Here is an 18,523-nt window from a genome sequence, read left to right as displayed (position 1 = left end):
CTGAGTCTATACCATTGTATATTCTCTTATCAATTTATTTCCTCTATTTTTTAATTCTTTTTTTACTTCTGGAGTCACCGTCATTTCTGATAAGAAATAGGTGACTTGCCTATTTATAACAGATAAAACCTGGAAACAACCCAAATGCCCAAAAATAGATGACTGGATCAAGAAGATGTGATATATAACACACAATGTAATACTATTCAGCAATCAAAAAAGATAAACCAATGCCATTTTGCAGCAACATGGATGGAGCTAGAAGGAATTATGCTCAGTGAAATAAGTCAGAAGGAAAAAGAAAAATATCGGACAGTTTCACTTATAGGAGGAATATAGGAGAACCAAATAAGACATCAGGGGAAAAAAATAATAACAATACAAAACACAACAAAACAAAAACAAACAGACAATTATAAACCAGAGACATCTGCAGGGAAGGAGGAGGGAGAGGGATCAAAGGGATGGAGGGAGGAACACAGGGGACTGTGGTGATGGTGCATGGGTGAAATGGTGAAGGAAATTCTGTGGGCACTATACCTGGGGGGTGGGGAGCAAACATTATTTAAAAATGAGCAATGATGTAATATATATATATATATAAAAATAAAAAATATATGTAAAATATTTTTAAAGTGAAAATAAGAAATAGGTAACTTGGTACAGTCAGCTGCCATGAGCCTCTAGCATTACTGTACCATTCAGACTTGTGTTCAGCATGGAATAAGAGATACTGAAATAAAGACATTCAAATGAGAGGTAGACTGTGGAAATGGGGAACAATAGAGGCAGGATGACAATGATGGCAGTGAATAAATGCTATTTTAGTAGGGAAGAATCTTAACAAACAGGAAAATAGCTATAGTTAGAAGAGGAAACACAAGAATAATTCATACAGTATAATGTCATGTAGAAGCAATCAGAGTAAGGTGAAACATATTTTAATAAGAAATAACACAGGTGTAAAGAATTATTTTTATATAATCAATTTTTCTCATAGGCTTTTATTATATAAGTGGACAGAAAAAGATATTTAAAAAATAAATTTGTGATAACAGACCAAACGAATGGAAACAAAAAGCCACTCCTTTGCTTACTGATTTCAAATACTGATGGCTGTTTGTTCCAAAGGACTCTGAGGTCATCCCCAGGCCTAAGAGGTAAAACTTAACTAGTCAAAGCACCAATCATGTGACCTCACTTCCTTTGCCAGATACTGTTTAGAAATAAGCACATAAAACAATTCTGGGAAATGAAGGTGACCCTCTGGGTAAGCCTCAGTCTTATAATAGGACATAAGGAAAGGACAGCCCCTTTTTCTGCATTTGGACAATTTCATCTACACAATATACCTAAAGAGATATGGTCATCTTAGGTTAGCTCTGCTCATAAGGCCAAGAGGACAACCAACAGGCTGAATTCAGCAGAGTAGAAACATGGAACAAACCTAGAACCCTGAGGATATAATTGAGCTATGAAATTAATTTTCAACTATATTACCTCAGGACTTTTGGTCATGCCAGACAAATTTTTCTTACTCTTCAAGCTACTTCTAGTTGGGTATTCTGTTATTATGTAAGGCATCCTAACTGATACAGGGGGCAAGGTAAAAAAATTTACAATAACTCACACAGATACTAACTTTTTGTACAACTGGACTATTTTTAACTATCCAAAAGAAACTCAATTTGCTCAAAACTGCCCCAAACTATAACATCAGTACCAGAGGGTGTGAAATAACAGTGCTCCTAAAAACTACAGTTACAACTTTGTATAATGGGTTCAATGACAGCAGTGAATGGGTGGATACGCTACACCCTCAGCTTGACACGGGGAAGGAGAAAGAAAAAGGACAAAGTAGGAACATTCTCCCAGATCCAATTCTCATTTATGTTTTTCAAAAAAGAATACAAACTACTTTTTACGGCATAGCTTTTTATAGCATACTCTTTAGGTATATTAAGGTGCACTGACAAAAAAAAAAAGGAGTCACAGCAAGAAATATTTCCTGGAGAATACCTACTATACTTAACTGTCAAGGAAAATGCATTGAAAACTAAGGAAGAGAAGAAATGCATGGTTAAAATGCTTCAAAAATAATAAAACAAATGCTGTATTATAAAGAACTTCAGACTTCAGAACTTGGTTAGGAACATTCAAATATTCCCAAGAGGCGCAAACTATTGGCTGAATTGCAACAGACCTAAACTGAGTGAGGACTTGAAGTCAAACCTGACTATTTAAGGATTTTTGCCTAAGGCCCATACTGTTCTGCATTCAGCACAAATTTCATCACAGGCACAAGTTAATAAGACAAGTGAGGCAGAGCTCAGAATCTATTTGAACATCACAGTTTAACTCTCTTGATAAATTACTTACCCGCTCCTGCTGTCCAACTTAAAGAAGTTAAAACAACTGTGAGCTTACAGGTGTTTCTAACACTTACCTCTGTTTCAAGGCTGGTATTTCTGTGGGTTCTGGCTCAAGTATTTCATAGGCCAAGTTGACATCTTCTGTTTCCCGAAGCAATTTATATATGGGCTCAATTTGTTCATTAAACCTTGCCAAAAGTGTGCGTGCATCTTTTTTAGGCATTGCTGATTCATCTTCTTCTACCTCTGTATGGCAAAAAGTACAGTGGAAAGTTCCTACAGAGAAAACAAAAGTATTAGGTCGGGGAAGGGAAATCCTCAACAGCAAAGAATTTCTAGTTCTGTTCCTCCTCCAACATGCTGTTATTAAAACTTTCAAATATATGAAAAAGTCAAAAAGTTACAGTGAACATACATGTGCTTAACATCTAAATCCACAATTAACATTTTGCTACATTCGATATATCACATCTATCTATCTCTTCATCTATTCATTTTTTGATGTAATTCAAAGTAATACCACCACTAAATGCTGCAGAACAAACAGTATTTAATCACATTTCTAATATATTTACTTAGGTTAAAATCAAATTCTTTACAATTTACTATGGAAACTTCTACCCTCTGCCAACAGCTTTCTCTTTGTAATTACTTGGGTCTACATTATAAAGAAATCAAATAAATACCTAAAGCCAAAAGTGTCTGGTCATCCCCAAGATCGCCACAAGGCTATTTCATCAAACTTATTAAGCTTTTATATCTAAATAAATAGAATCAATCCATTTCCAAAGTTAAAGTTCAAGAAGTCTTTATTTTTCTTATTTCTATATCCTTCCCATTCAACTTGCAATTAAACTGCAAAAATTCCTTAGACACATCTCAGATTTTCCATCTCTGTCATTTCTTTAATCTAGGTTACCATTAATTGGGCTAAAGCAGTTTCCTAGATCTGATTTTTTTTTTTAAGGGGCTACAAATTCTCAATTTTTATTTATTTATTTGTTTGTTTATTTATTGTGTGTGTGTGTGTGTGTATAGAAGAATTGAGGTATAGGCCAGAGGTGTGGGGGTGAGAAGATTCAACAGAGATACAGTGGGGAGCAGAACAGGCAGATTTACTGAAATACACTGCTAAAGGGAGCAGTGGGCAAGACAGGAGAGGTCTGTTGTGCCATGTGTGGGTTAGTTCCCTGGCCAGGATCAAACTCAGGCCCTTGCAGTGATAGTGCTAATATTAACTCCTAGGACACTAGGGAGGCCCTTCTAGATCTTATCTTTGAGCCTCTAGCTTCTGCCTCTCCGATGCCAAGATTCTCATATCGCCATTTTTATTATTTCATCTGCCTGTTCTAAAGACCATCAGGTAGCTGAATTTCTAAAGTTCAAGACTTCAAATCTAAATTTCTCATGCTACAACCAAGACTCTACATAATCTGGCCCTCAAACATTAACCCATCCATAACCATTCACCCATCAAGTAAATTCAAATACTTCAGACAAAACATACTAGAATTCAATATTCATTGTATTTGTATTGTGCTTTCTGTTTTAAAATGCTCCTGAAAGGTTGATGCAGGGCACAGGAATGAGGAAGCCCACATATAAAAAATCAGACAGAAACATTTCCCTGCCCTGTAAGCCCTTCCCTACCCTGAAACCTTTCCCTGCCCTGGAAACCCAGTTTCCCACCTAACCTTTCCTCACCCTATAAAAGGACATCCCTCCCCCACAACAGGTGTGACTTCTCTGACTTAGGGGTCGGGCGAACCTCACCTGGAAGCACAATAAAGTTCCTGCCTGTGAGAAACTTAGCTTGGTTTTCCTTTTCTTTACCGCGCCAATCCTTTCAGCTCCCACATACACATTTTGAACCTTACATCAATCCTGTAAAATGGTGTCAGAACTGAGGTGCTGAATTTTGTGATCTGTCTAAATCACATAGCAGCTATTGTTTACTGAGTGCTTGCCAAGTACCAAATACTGCCAATCAACTGAAATTGTATTATTATTGCCCACTTAAATATGTAAAATTAACAGGATGTAAGGAGTTGAACAACTTGCTCAAGATAATACAACTACTAATTAAGGGGAGAAGCGGTGAGATTCAAACCCAAATTTTTACACTGAAACTCACGATCTATATCAAGCTTCACTTAGGTCTCCAGTTTGGTTCTTACCCTGAATGTCAAGGACATAGGTATTCTTCCCTTCTAATCCAATTGACCTGACTGATTAAGAGAGATCATACAAATACTGAATGTCCAACACATAGTTAAGTACTCAAACATTTAACTTTTTTTTAAAAAGATTTATTTACTGGGACTCCCCTGGTGGCGCAGCAGTTGGTTGCTGGGCTGCAAGGCTGCCTGCGGCCTCTGCAGCACCAGTTTGTTCCCCGGCCACGGGTGAGGGTCCCACCCAAAAAAAAAAAAAAAAAAAAGATTTATTTATTTATGCATATAAGAACTGGGGTACAGACCAGAGGTGTGGAGGGTGAGAGGATTCACCAGAGACAGAATGGGGAATAGAACAGGCAGACTGACTGAAATACACTGCTGAGAGGAGCAGCGGGCAAGTCAGGAGGGGTCTGCTGCACCATGTGGGTCACCTCCCTGGCCAGGGATCGACCCCTTGCTGCAGAGGCTACTGATAGCTTCATAGGTTGTGTCTTAACACCTTGCGCCATCAGGGAGGCCCCTAAAACGTTTAACTTTTTTAAAGCCCCACATGTACTTGATATCTAACCTTAATTCTAATTACTCTTCTCCAGCTAGGAATAAATAAACCAAGCATCTCTACTTTGACATAATACTACACCCTACTGATACATTTCAAGCAAAATAATTTTTTATTGCCACTCACACATAATCAAGTACATACAAATTCCTTTTCATATAAGATGTTTAAAACAATTACAAAGTTTTCCTGCTGTCCAAATGCTACCTAATCAAATGGCTGCTCTATTAACTTACCTAAGTTGTTTACTCAAATGCCACCTCAGTTAGGCCTTTCCTAACCAATTTTACCTAAATTTTTAAAACTGTACTGTCCTGCCTTTTTCCCCCTTAACATTTGTCACTATCTTACATGTTATGCTTTATTACTTGCATAGTTTTGTAGTTTATTTACCATTAAAATTGTCATGCTAAAGACAAGTTTCTTTTAAAGTCATCTCAAATATTACCTTTTCTGTTTTGAAGACAACATACATTCCAGACTTAAGCTTTAAGCAGAAAAAATATCAACATGTTTATCAGGGTAGCTCACCCATATAAAATAATACTGTTTTTATTTTGGGAAGAGAAAGAGATCACTGTTATCATCTCATATTAGGACGACATTAAAGTAACAGTCCTTTAAATTCCCTTGAATAAATTTAGTTTCACAGAATAGAGTGGTGAGAGCATAGTAAATAACCATACGGAACCTGAATTCTAGCCTCATCTAGGAGCTTTCCAGAGAACTATACTTAAGATTTAACGAGAGTTACTTGAAGTAGGCCTCCCTGGTGGCGCAAGGTGTTAAGACACAACCTATGAAGCTGTCCGTAGCCTCTACAGCATGAGTTTGATGCCTCGGCCAGCCAGGAAGCAACCCACATGGCGCAGCAGACCTCTCCTGGCTCGCCCACTGCTCCCCTCAGCAGTGTACTTTGATCAATCTGCCTGTTCTGTTCCCAGCTCTGTCTCTGGTGAATCCTCTCACCCCCCACACCTCTGGCCTGTACCCCAGCTCTTGTATGCATAAATAAGTAAATCTTTAAAAAAAAAAAATTTACTTGAAGAAAGGCCCATTTTGCGTTTCTGACAAGAGTGTTAGACAAGAGTGTTCTACTTTCAAGAACTGTTAGAGGTCTGAGATTTTACCCTACTTGTAGTTAGCAATTTATCCTGCCACAGTTTCATGGATGTTGAAAGATGCAAGACAAGCCTCCTAGGTCAGAGACAAAGAACTTTATTACTAATGGCAACATCAGTGGCCAGAGTCAGCTTGTCAGTTCCCTGAACCCCAAATCCCATAGGGTAACACAAAGAGGGCCAGGTGACAATTATACCTGCAGTGGGTTTTATTACAGGAGAGAAACCTTGAGGTTATGGAACCCAAACCTTTTATAATGTGAAACAAGACTGATACTTGTTCTGGAAGGTAATGTTATCATTACTATAAACTAAGTAGACATGTTCAAGATGGAAACATTGCTCTAATTACAGCGAACAGTAAGCATACCTGTCCTTTGCTCTGCAGAAATATAATAAGGCTGATCACTACATAAACATCCTTGAAAAAGTCAGTATTTGATTACAAAATACACACAACTCATCATATACTATGTACAAAGCACCTTTTTATTGAGTGAGTGGTGCTGGACACATAGACACAGAATCTGTCATCAAGAAGTACAGATGAATGGTAGTTGAACACACACATGATCTGGGATCAGTGGGAAAATAAAGCACAAACGTGTTCTGGAGTTCAAAGAAGGAACATGACTTCTAGCTGAGGGTACTAGTAGAATTTAGAAGAAAAGCAAATGTGACAAATCAAAGAAAGGTGGAAAGAGAACAGGTCATTGTAGATCATCATAAGGGCAGTAGGCAGTTAAAAATAATGTGAAACTATAATTTTAATATAGAAGGAATTTGTTTTCAAAAAGAATGGTAAAATAAATAATTAGAAAGGTAAATTAGGGTGGCCATAGATGGATCTTGAGTGTCAAGCTATATTTTGATGGTTTTGGAAATAAGTCACTGAAAATTTTTGGGAAATGACATGAGGTTATCAAAACAAATATTTATAAATATTGATCTGCCTCAGTGGCTTGAGATGATCTTCTAATTAGCCAGTTCTTAACTGAATATTTACATAAAAATCACTAGCGGAATTTTAAAACATCCAAGCCCCAACCTAGATATGTTGATTCAACAGGTCTTGAGTGGAGTCCAAGAATGTACATTTTAAAAGTTCCACAAGTAATTCTAATGCATACACCTAGTGGAGAGCTGCTGTTAGGTAATCAGCATGATAATATCCTAACTCTTGTTACTAAACCTCTCTGTACTAAGTAGTGTACACAGAATACACTACTCAAAGAATGTGAGAAGGAACCAGAATTGAAATTCACAGCTGTTACATCTTTTCCATCCTACACATTAAAACTAAAAAGGCAAAATTCAACAACAGTGAATCCAAGTGACAGAAGCAGAACATTCAAGCTTGAAGTGACATCAGGAAGAAAAATGAAGGCTACAAAGATTCTTTAGACTAAGCTTCTAATCCCATAAAATGGGATTAGAAGGGGAAAAAAAGAGTTCAATGATACAGCATTTGCTTATGTATTACTTACAAACCATCCATGAGAGAACTAAGACAGTTGCTTTACAAATATTCCCACATGTTCATCTTACCTATGTCTGTAACATAATATTATCCAAATCTAACATATAAGAAAATAAAGTCTCAGGTTAAACTTACCTAGTCATAACTTAAAAGCAGAAATCACTTAGCCTAGATTCAATTACACACTCTTTTGCCAACCTCTTATCACCCTGCCCAGCTAAATTTAGCAAACTTTCTCCATGTATATACACAGGCGCTAATTTTTTTTTTAATATGGAAAGGAAAAGAGGACTTATAACAAAGAATTTAATAAACATTGACTGCCTAGCACATGCTTAGCAGTTAACTAAGCTGTGTCTAAATGTATCAGGCTTGCTAAAAGGATCAAAACATATCCAGGTGTAGACAGACAGTCAAGTTGAAAATATAGAGAAAAAAAAAATCTTATATATAGATTTCAAAACTATTTTTGGGCTATCTAATCAGCAGCAATATGAATGTCCTGATTCTACACCTCAGGACCCTTCTAACAAAGGTAAGTTATCATTCCAGAATAAGACAAGAAACAGCGATCAAATTGTGAGGAAGAGAGAGGTGAAAGAGAGAAGGTAAAGCAAGAGGGGGAAAGTTCCACACAATTTTAACTTTCTCTCCAAATAAGAAATGTAAGAATAAAAGCTAATTGGGTAGCTAGGGAGAATGGTAACAAAAGAAAAAAGTAACTGTTCTAAGTATTTTTCCTTTTCTACACAGAAGAAAATTTAAGTGGTTTCTATTATGCTGGCCAAAATATTCCCCTTAACTGCTTCCAACATGTTACTCATTTATTCAACATGTTACTCATTTTAATTATGTGAGCATTCAGTCAAGGGAACAATAAACATAAATAAAACCAAAGCAGACAAAATGTTTATCCTCCTTAGTTTTTAAGAAGAAAACAAATTGGAAATTTATCATGATTGAGAAGGGCACAAGACATTATGAGTCAAATTTCCCAAACAACTCAACATTACTTAAGAATGCATCTTTTTTTTTTTTTTAAGATTTATTTATTTATTTATACAAGCACTGGGTACAGTCAGAAGCGCGGGAGGATGAGAGAATTCACCAGAACCAGACCAGGGAGCAGAACAGGCAGAAGGACCTAAGTACACTGCTGAGGGGAGCAGTGGGTGGCAGGAGAGGTCTGCGCGCCATGTGGGACCCTCGCCTGGAGGCCGGGGATTGAACTGGCGCTGCAGCGGCTGCAGGCAGCTTCGCAACCCAGCGCTCAACCACTGCGCCACCGGGGAGGCCCAAGAATGCATCTTTTTCCTCTTCACTCCAATATATACAATGAGTGGGCCATCAGTTAATATCCAGAAATACTGGATTATCTGTCAAAGGCATTAGCTGCAACTGAAAAACATTCAGCCATTTTCCTATCAAAAAAACAAAAACAAAACCCAAAACAAAACCTTTTTGCTGTGATAAACCCAATTGCTTTGATATGACAGATGCTGCAGTGCTGAAGTGGGAGTCATGTTGCACCCCACTCTTCAAGACTGGCCAAGTTACCAGGGAGATCAAATGTCAACTGCTGCAAAATCAGCACAGCACAGTTTCTCACATTCTGCTTTCCTAAATTTAGCCAATCTTCTGAACTACTTTTGTGGAGTTCACGTTCTAGTTGGGAAGAGTCAAGACAAAAAGTAGCATCAGATACTGATTACGATAATAAATAAAAACAACAGAATGGGCATAAGGAAAAAGAAGGTGAAGGGAAAGGAGTGTCACTCTCTTACTCAGGATACTCAGAGCAGGCCTCTCTGTACAGCAACAGTGAGCGGAGACTCAGATATAAGGAACAAGTCATACAGATATTTGGGCAAGAGGCAATAGCATGTAAAAAAGATTAGAAAAGTGAAGACATGCCTGGTGAGTGCAAGGCACAAATAAGATGGGCCAGCACAACGGCTGTGGAGTGCACATGGAAGAAAATGGTAGAAAAAAAATGCCCAAAAGGGGGGCATTTGGGAAGGAGGAGGAAAGAGAGTAGATAAAGAACCATGTAAGTTCTGTTAAGGACTGACTTTTCTGAGTAAGAAAGAAGCCTTTGCAAGATTAGGAAGAAGCTTCTGTAAGATTCTGAACAGAAAAGTGACATAATCTGATGTGTTTTTTAGAAGGGTCACAGCTGTTAGCTGTTGTTACATAAAGTCTATAGGGGCAGCAAGAGTGAATGTAAGGAGAATAGCTAAGAGCATAGTGCAAAATCAAACCAAGAGATAAGAGCTTAGATAACCTGGACAGTCCTATGAAAAACTTTAAATTAAAAATTTTTACTTCTGGGCCTTCCTGGTGGTGCAGGGCTTAAAGACAGCACTAGCAAGCTATCACCAGCACAAGTTTGATCCCCCCCACTAGCCAGCAGACCTCTCCTGCCTCACCCACTGCTCCCCTCAGCAGTGTATTTCAGTCAATCTGCCTGTTCTGTTCCCCACTGTCTCTGGTGAATCCTCTCACCCCCCACACCTCTGGCCTGCACCCCAGCTCTTGTATGTATAAATAATCTTTAATAAAAATTTTTTTACTTCCCGTCATTGAAACAACTTCCCGGAAAAACAGTAAGATAATTAAGTTGCATGTTAAAACCAATAACTAAGGAACAGAACTTCTAGAATTTTTGTGAGATGAATGGGATACTATAAAACTTCAAAATACATCACTGGAATTAATCTTATTATACTGTAAAAATTCATCTACCATGTATACCTTAGGAAGCATATTTGGACATTGTTTCCCCTTCCACTAAATATTTTACAAATTATGCATATTTGAGGAAAGGGAGTGTACTGGGGGACTTGGTAAAATAAGACTGCCTAAAAATTGTAAATATCATTCTCCATTATGCCACAGTGTGATTTTGAAGATGGCATAATTAAGCAGAGCATACTTTCTATATGGATACTACTGTAAACAGGAGTTTCAATTCCTAACCAAGGCTTTCAAATTAAGCAAAAATGATTAACATCATCCTTTAAAAGCAGTGCTAGAACAATCCCAAGTCTCTATACACTTTTAAAATGTCAACTACCCTCCAAATGAAAGGGTTCTTTGAAATTAAAGTTGATAAGAGCCAAACATATAACAGACTGAACCTGTGATTTTACATATGGTAAAAAAGGCCTATGGTGAGTATATGATTTGTCCAAGGGACTATTTATTACCATACCGCAATATTAGAAGTTAGGGATCTGGAGTCCAAATACATTGTTGCTTTACTTATACACACACACACACACACACACACACACACACACACACACTCTCTCTCTCTCTCTGTGTTTTTTGTTTGTCCTTTGGGAGCACACTGATAACGCAAAGGACGCTATGCAGTAAATGCTCCAAAACCCTTACCAGAAGTTGACCAAGAATTAAAACCATCAGCTGTAACAATAAAATATTTAAGAATCATTTTATTATATTTCAAAAGACCTTATGGGGTGGGGAGAGGTTGGAAATGTAAGATAAAAGAACTTAAAGAATAACCACAGAACTTAATAGCTGCTAATACACAGAAAATAAGAATTGGGGGCTGGGTTGAGTGGGAGAACAGAGGAAAAATCAGGTTTCCATTTTAATCTACATATTTTTCTAGTTGAGTCTTCAACAATTTTATATTCATATACTATTCATGTATTTTTAAAAGAAAATATTTTATTTGAATACTCCAAAAGCATGTAACACCCTCTTAACTAATATGTAGTAATCATGTCACTATTGTTGGGCTATTCTTTGAAAGCATTATCAAGGCTTCTGTTATTACCATCATAAAATAGTAACAGGCTTGACAGAAAAACAGTTATATATTTCATGTAATACTCTATAATAAAAAGAAATTTGATAAATCATCCTTTCACAATTCATTGCAAAACATATGACACTGTAAAATATTCATTTGCATGCAAAAGGAAAAACCAAAAGCAGCTTAGTGTATTTTTAAATTCAGAAAAACCCAAAATGTATTAATGATCTATACAATATGCCAAAACTCACATATCAATGAGATTGACATCTCCCTCCTTAAATGGATACATTAGATGTAGTCTAATCATATATTATTCTTATGTTCTAGAACTCATTATAAAGGGGAGCTTGCATAGGAGGAAAAAAGAAGCTGAAGTATGATATTTAGGTGATTACTAAAGCAGTCAATAAATTTTCCAAATTAGGTCTCAAATCAAATTTATCTCATGAGCAAGCAAAAAGTCAGTCACTTTGATATACTATTTTAAATCAAAAGGATAAAAAGCAGCAACTCTCCACAAACAATTTTGCTCCTATGTAACCAAAATCAAAAAATATAAGGCAAAAATACGAAATACAAAATAGATAAGGCACAAAATAATTTTTAAAATAAAGCTCTAAATCCTTAAGACCAAAAGCAGCAAAATATTTTTTTAAAAATCAAGCCAAAGATTTTGGGACAGAGGAAAGGTAGAAAAGTAATGCCACTTGTTTCTTATTATTTTTCCATTACTTGTTTTTATTTATTTATTTATTTATTTTAAAAGATACATCCATTTATGCATACAAGAGCCGGGGCACAGGCCAGAATTGTGAGGGGTGAGAGGATCCACCAGAGACAGATTGGGGCACAGAACAGGCAGACTGAGTGAAACACAATGCTGAGGGGAGCAGAGGGCAAGGCAGGAGAGGTCTGCCTCGCCATGTGGGCTTCTCCCTGGCCGGCCAGGGATGGAACTCGTGCTGCAGAGGCTGAGGACTATTTCATAGTGCTGTGCTTAATTCCTTGCGCCACCAGGGAGGCCCACTTGTTTTTATTTTTAACTTACTCATTTAATACACCTCCCTCAACCCTTCCAAAATATACACACCTCAGAGCTTTCCAAAATAATCTTCAAATAAATCCATCCTGGGCAATATTATAAGTCAATCCCTGAGCAAAGTAATCCTAGAAATATTTCTAAACAGGAAAAGGTAGCCTGCTCTATGAAGGAAAACAAAGAATCTCACAAAGACAGTAACAGTATGAAATATTAAGTTCAAGGGAATTGAAGAATTTCAGTGATACTGAGATCAGAAAACTGATCTGTCTCAACCAAAAAAAAAAATTTAACCTGCAGTCATAAGGCAACAAGGGAATCATGATTTAACCTTAAACTTTACATATAAATGGCCCATATTTAAATCCAATCTACTTAAATATTTTAAGTGATGTAAACTAACCACTGGAAGTGGCCTATTCCCATTGCATACATGCTTTTAAGTTGATCTTAAAATCTGTATTTTCCAAGGAACCTCATAAAACAAGTTAGATTTTGACAAAATCTATCATATTCCTCCCTAACAGTCAACCTAAAATATTCCAGAAATCAATATAGCCCTAGTTATATTTATTATTTTCTAAGATCTTCCACACCATTAAGGACAATACAGGTATGTTTATATGCACCTGCATGCACACCATTTGATAAGCTGAACTAATAATTTCTAAATTCATATTTCTAAGATTGAATATACACATAAAATTCCTTCTTAAAATTTTAACTTATTTCAAAGCTTATTAAAAATGGTGTTCCCAGGTCTTCAGGTGAATTCACTGATAATCACAAACTGTCTCTAATTCAAAAACCTAGCAATTTTAGACCACTCACAATAAAACTAGGGTGTGCACAAATATGCTTTTACCCAACAGTCCCACTGCTGACAATTCTTAAACAAAAACTTAAACAGAATAAAATGAGAACTTACTTTTGTACAAAAGTAAGTACTGCTTCTATATTGGCAATAGCAACAAGAACAGAAACTAGATATTCACCAAAAGCAGTACAAGAAAAATGGAGAGGTTTAGGGATAGGGCCACACTTAAATATATTTTGAACATCAGATAGAAACAGAAAAGTTTGGTACATTAAGAAACTAAGAGATCACTATTTGTGACTGTGGTAATTACAGGTATATGTAAAAGGTTGGTGGTCTTGTAATTTTTTTCTCTTCAAAATCTTTTCTGGAATTATGGCCACATTGTTTTTAAATTAAAAATGGAAAAAATATAAACTAGAAACTTAAACAATGTTAAAAGCCAATGTTAACTCAATAAAAAAAAGTTCCCATTATGTAACTTTTTTTTTTTTTCTCCAAAGATTTATTTATTTATTTATACAAGCACTGGGTACAGTCAGAAGCACGGGAGGGTGAGAGAATTCATCAGAGCCAGAGCAGGGAGCAGAGCAGGCAGAAGGACCGAGGTACACTGCTGAGGCGCGCAGCGGCGGCAGGAGAGGTCTGCGTGCCATGTGGGACCCTCCTCCGGTGACCGGGGAGCAGCCGGGGATCCAACCGGCACTGCACAGGCTGCGGGCAGCTTCGCAACCCAGCGCTCAACCGCTGCACTACTGGGGAGGCCCCCCCATTATGTAATTTCTTAACAAGGGAAAATATAAAGCTAATTCCATATCATCTAACCTTAACATCCAAAAAAAGAATAAAGCCTCTCCTTCCCTTCGGGGAAGTATATTGCTGAACTTAACTTAGAAGTAGCATTAACCAAATAACCCATGAGAGAGATTGCTAGACTAGAAATACTAAGTCTATTTACATGATCAAAAAGCTTGCTAAACTAAAACATGCATTTATGAAACACAGGCTATTCTGCTTTTTTGAGGGATTTTAAGTTATACTATCTTTGTTATGAATATGATTATATAAAACCCCATATTTCAGGAAGTAAGACAGTTAGTTTTGGATGATTAAGTTTCTGAAATTAGGGACCAGAGCACAAATACTAGGCTAATTCACTTTAATAAAATAAAGTATGTATATATACCAAGTGACAAATATTTGGAAAATTCAACCGAAGAACATCCAAGACAAAAACTACAGGAAAGCAGGGGAAAAAATCTACAATCTTTAGAAAAAAGAGAGATGTGGTAGAGAAAAGTTATAAACTGTAAGGAGGAAAATCACTAGCTACGTGTGAATTAACAATGGTGAAACAATTAAGGTTGGATTCAGTTTTCAGAGAGCTGAATTTCCAGGTGTTCTTCAGAAGTTCATCCAGTAGTCACTACCCCTTTGTCCAATGGCAAAAAGCTACCCATTTAGTTAAGAACTTTTTACTAGGCAAGGTGGAAAGTCTAGAAAGTCTTAAATTTTCATTCCTGAATTAACTCCCTAATTGCTAATTCAACCTAAGAACTGCTGAGATGAGAACAGAGATAGCAGTCTGTCAGTTATCGCCATTTTGTCAAAAATATCATCAATTTCCAATAGCAGCTAGGACACAGAACAGCTTTGTAAAGGACAGGGCTTAGAATGAAAATTGTAATCATTCTATCTAAACAGAGCAGAAATATTATAGGAAAAAAACTTCCCTCTTCCTTCTTTGATATACACACCAAATGTTTTATTTCCATCTTCTTAAAAAAAAAAAAGGGGGGGGGCTGTGTATGTGAATACTGAGCAAAACAGGAAGAGAGAGGAAAATGACCACGATTTCTAAAGGTAATGTACATACCAAAGTAGGCTGTAGGGATTTTTAATAGCGAAAAAAACATTACAACAGAAGTGAAAAATATACTGGGGCCTAATGTCAATCATGTCAGCACATTCTCTCCTTAAAAAAAATCCAAATGGAAAGTCAAATTATAACCAAAAGCCATGTGTATTCTCAGAAAGAAGATTCTCAGAGACTAAAGAGTCTCAATCATGATACTATCAGGCTACACTGTAGGGATATACATGCCAATTAAGTTGACTATTAGTTAATCAGACTATTAGTACTGTAAGGGATACCAAGATAAAGTGACCTCTTGCTCTTCTGGACTACTTTCTACTTTCAGGCTTTCTACCTTCACGCTAACCATAACCCTCATATTAAAAACAGAGTTCTTGCTCAAAGAAGTCACAAACAACTTTCTGTTTTGGCTTCCATTCATAAAATGCTGTTATTTGGCCCACCCTATCTCAACTCTCTAATTCAAACAGCCTTGACTACATTGGAAGTTAGACCACCTGTTAGTTAGAATTAGTTTCATTCAGACACTGATGCTAGGAGAAACTCAAAGAACATCATAGGTCAACCTAAATAGTGATATATAAGGTATGGGGTAATTTCCTTTTAGAAAGTTTCATGTAATTACTTAAGAATCAAAGGATGCATAAATGTAGTAGAAGCATGTTATTTTAGATCACCCTCTCTGAGGGACTGGATAACACCTTCCTCTGCAGTCAAGAGCGATGAAGATGACCACTGCAACATCAACATCTGCAGAGAATCACCAAACCAAAACCCGGAGCAACTTTACGTAATCTGTTAGAGCAAATGGCAAAAATGACAATAATTTTCTAGTCTATTTGGAAGACTTTCAGATATACTCTACAACCTCTCCTTGTTACATACTGAAGCAATTCTTATGCTCAGGATGGTTAAGATTTTCTTATAACCAAGATCTCTTAGTTAAGCCCTTTCCAGTTAAATAGGTTAGCACAAACTAAAACATTTAACACAAATGTGAAATCTTTAAATGACTTTGTCCAAAGTGAATGTTTCACAGCAAATAAAGGAAAAAATATGTAAGCTCTAGGTTTTTTGGTCAATAATGTTAATTGGATAAATGCTTTAAAATGTACCCAAAAAATCCACAAAAACTGAAATTAACCATATATACAAATCTGTAATTTTTTTACAACAAAAATTTCATGTATGAAAGTTTAGTTACATTTTCAGATAGTTTAAGACAGATTTATAGACTAAAAAGTAACCTACATTCCTGAATTCAGTCATGATAAAGAGACAACCTAGGGCCTCCCCGGTGGCGCAGCGGTTGAGCGCTGGGTTGCGAAACTGCGCGCGGCCTCTGCGGCGCCGGTTCGATCCCCGGCTGCTCCCCGGCCACCAGAGGAGGGTCCCACATGGCGTGCAGACCTCTCCTGCGGCCCGCTGCTCCCCTCAGCAGTGTACTTCGGTCCTTCTGCCTGCTCTGCTCCCCGCTCTGGCTCTGGTGAATTCTCTCACCCTCCCGCGCTTCTGACTGTGCCCAGTGCATGTATAAACAAAACAAACAAACAAACAAGCAAACAAATAAATAAAGCATGCCTCTATAAAAAAAAAAATATAAAAAAAAAAAAATAAAATAAAGAGACAACCTAACTTAATAGCATTAGTCAATGCTATAGATTTTAACCTCTAGAAAATACAAAATTGAACTGCTTAATTAGCAAAACTAAAGTCCCTTGTTGAAAATAACAAGATAAAATAACCATATAACCTAGTATTTTAAAGTTTCTCATATTAATGCTAGACATACTGCATTTTTAGAAAATGCATGTTTTGTATTTTTTTGTGTTGATAATATCTTTTAAACTAAAGAATTTAATTAAATGAAACATTAGCTTATGATAATTCTCTTCTATTAATGTATGGCTAAAAGATGCAAAATAACTATCCATTTACTTAGAAAGGGTATCCCTCTATTTCACCCAGTTAACTCTTACTCATCTTTTAGGTCTTAGCTGTTACTTAGTTTTTTCCAAACACCTTGCACAAATCCTGATTAAGTACTTTTGATAGCACTTTGTACTTTCATTACCAAAGCATTCTTCAAATACATTACAATTATCTGGCAGTGACTGGTACAAAAAGATGTTTAAATATTTTCAGAACAGCCTCAAAGTGGTTGAGAAATCAACCCTTCAGATCAAGCTGTAGCTGTAAATAAGGGGTGGAGGTTTGGGCAGAGGTAGGAGGGCTACTATGGTAGGACAACAGGCAAAGGATACTTAACGTATTTCCCCAAGAAGAAAGACTGCAAAAGCTTCTAAAAGTGCTATGATGGTAGAAGAACTATGGGAACTGTACCTGAGGGGAAAATCAAGTACCGTACAAAAATGAACACCAATATAAGAAAATAAATTACTTTAATTATAAATTATAAAGTAAAAATACATCAATCCATCACTTTTATAATGATATACACGTGGGCCTCCTTTGTGCTGCAGGGGTTAAAGACTCAGTGCTATCAAGCTATTTGCAGCCACTGTGACAACAGGAGTTCCATCCCCAGCCAGGGAGCTAAACCACATGGCACAGCAGCTCTCTCCTGTCTCACCTGCTGTACCCCTCAGCTATGTATTCAGTAGATCTGCCTATTCTATTCCCTACTCTCTCTCTCTGGTGAATCCTCTCACCCCCACCCCTACACCTCTGGTCTACACCCCAGTTCTTGTATGCATAAATAAAAAACCCCAAAACTTTATAATGACATACATGACTGGCTTAAAAATCAGATGAATCAATTTAAGAAAGAAGGTATTTTATTTTTGAGTTGCTTAAAAGATTCATAAACTGGAAAAATCTCACCTGTCATGGGATCAAAGAGCTGATTAGCTTCCAAGTCTGTAAAAGTATTACTACAACAAGGACATTTGAAGGAAGCCCGATTGGTGGAATCTCTCTCATCAGTTTCAATTCTCCTCCTCATGTGGTCCAGTTTATATTTTACCACATTAACAAGAGTACGATAATTAATAAAGTAGTAGTTATGACGAGTGGTTTTTCCATCTGCAGCAGTCTCTACCCTCATTCTGCATTTGATGAACTTGTCTCCCTTTAAATTATTTAAAACTGATCTAAGTTGCTTCCGATCAAATTTGAGAAGCTCCAGCATATCCTCTTCTTTCACACAGGGGTTCCGGATCAAGATGTCCAAAGCCAAGGCGTGCTCAATGCCATAAAACCCCCGGATCACATACTTGGCTAACCTCTTCAATGCTGCTGGAACCTCAGTGAGGACATCTGGGTCAGCCAT

General features: G+C 36.9%; 1 protein-coding gene across 1 annotated transcript in view; it reads right to left on the bottom strand.

The window, feature by feature from the left end:
• The window catches only part of GTF2E1 (general transcription factor IIE subunit 1), a gene marked incomplete at both ends in the record, with an annotated part of 28,303 nt that extends 9,780 nt beyond the window's left edge, over positions 1-18,523 (bottom strand). Inside the window, 2 exons of the mRNA XM_084232338.1 lie at positions 2,447-2,648; positions 18,076-18,523. Coding sequence (XP_084088464.1) covers positions 2,447-2,648; positions 18,076-18,523 — 650 coding nt within the window. The remainder of the gene's footprint in view (positions 1-2,446; positions 2,649-18,075) is intronic.

Source organism: Talpa europaea (assembly GCF_964194135.1).
Source record: "Talpa europaea genome assembly, chromosome: 4".
Taxonomy (NCBI): Eukaryota; Metazoa; Chordata; class Mammalia; order Eulipotyphla; family Talpidae; genus Talpa; species Talpa europaea.
The sequence above is the reverse complement of the archived record's forward strand: the minus strand, read 5'-3'. Positions and strand labels throughout refer to the sequence as shown.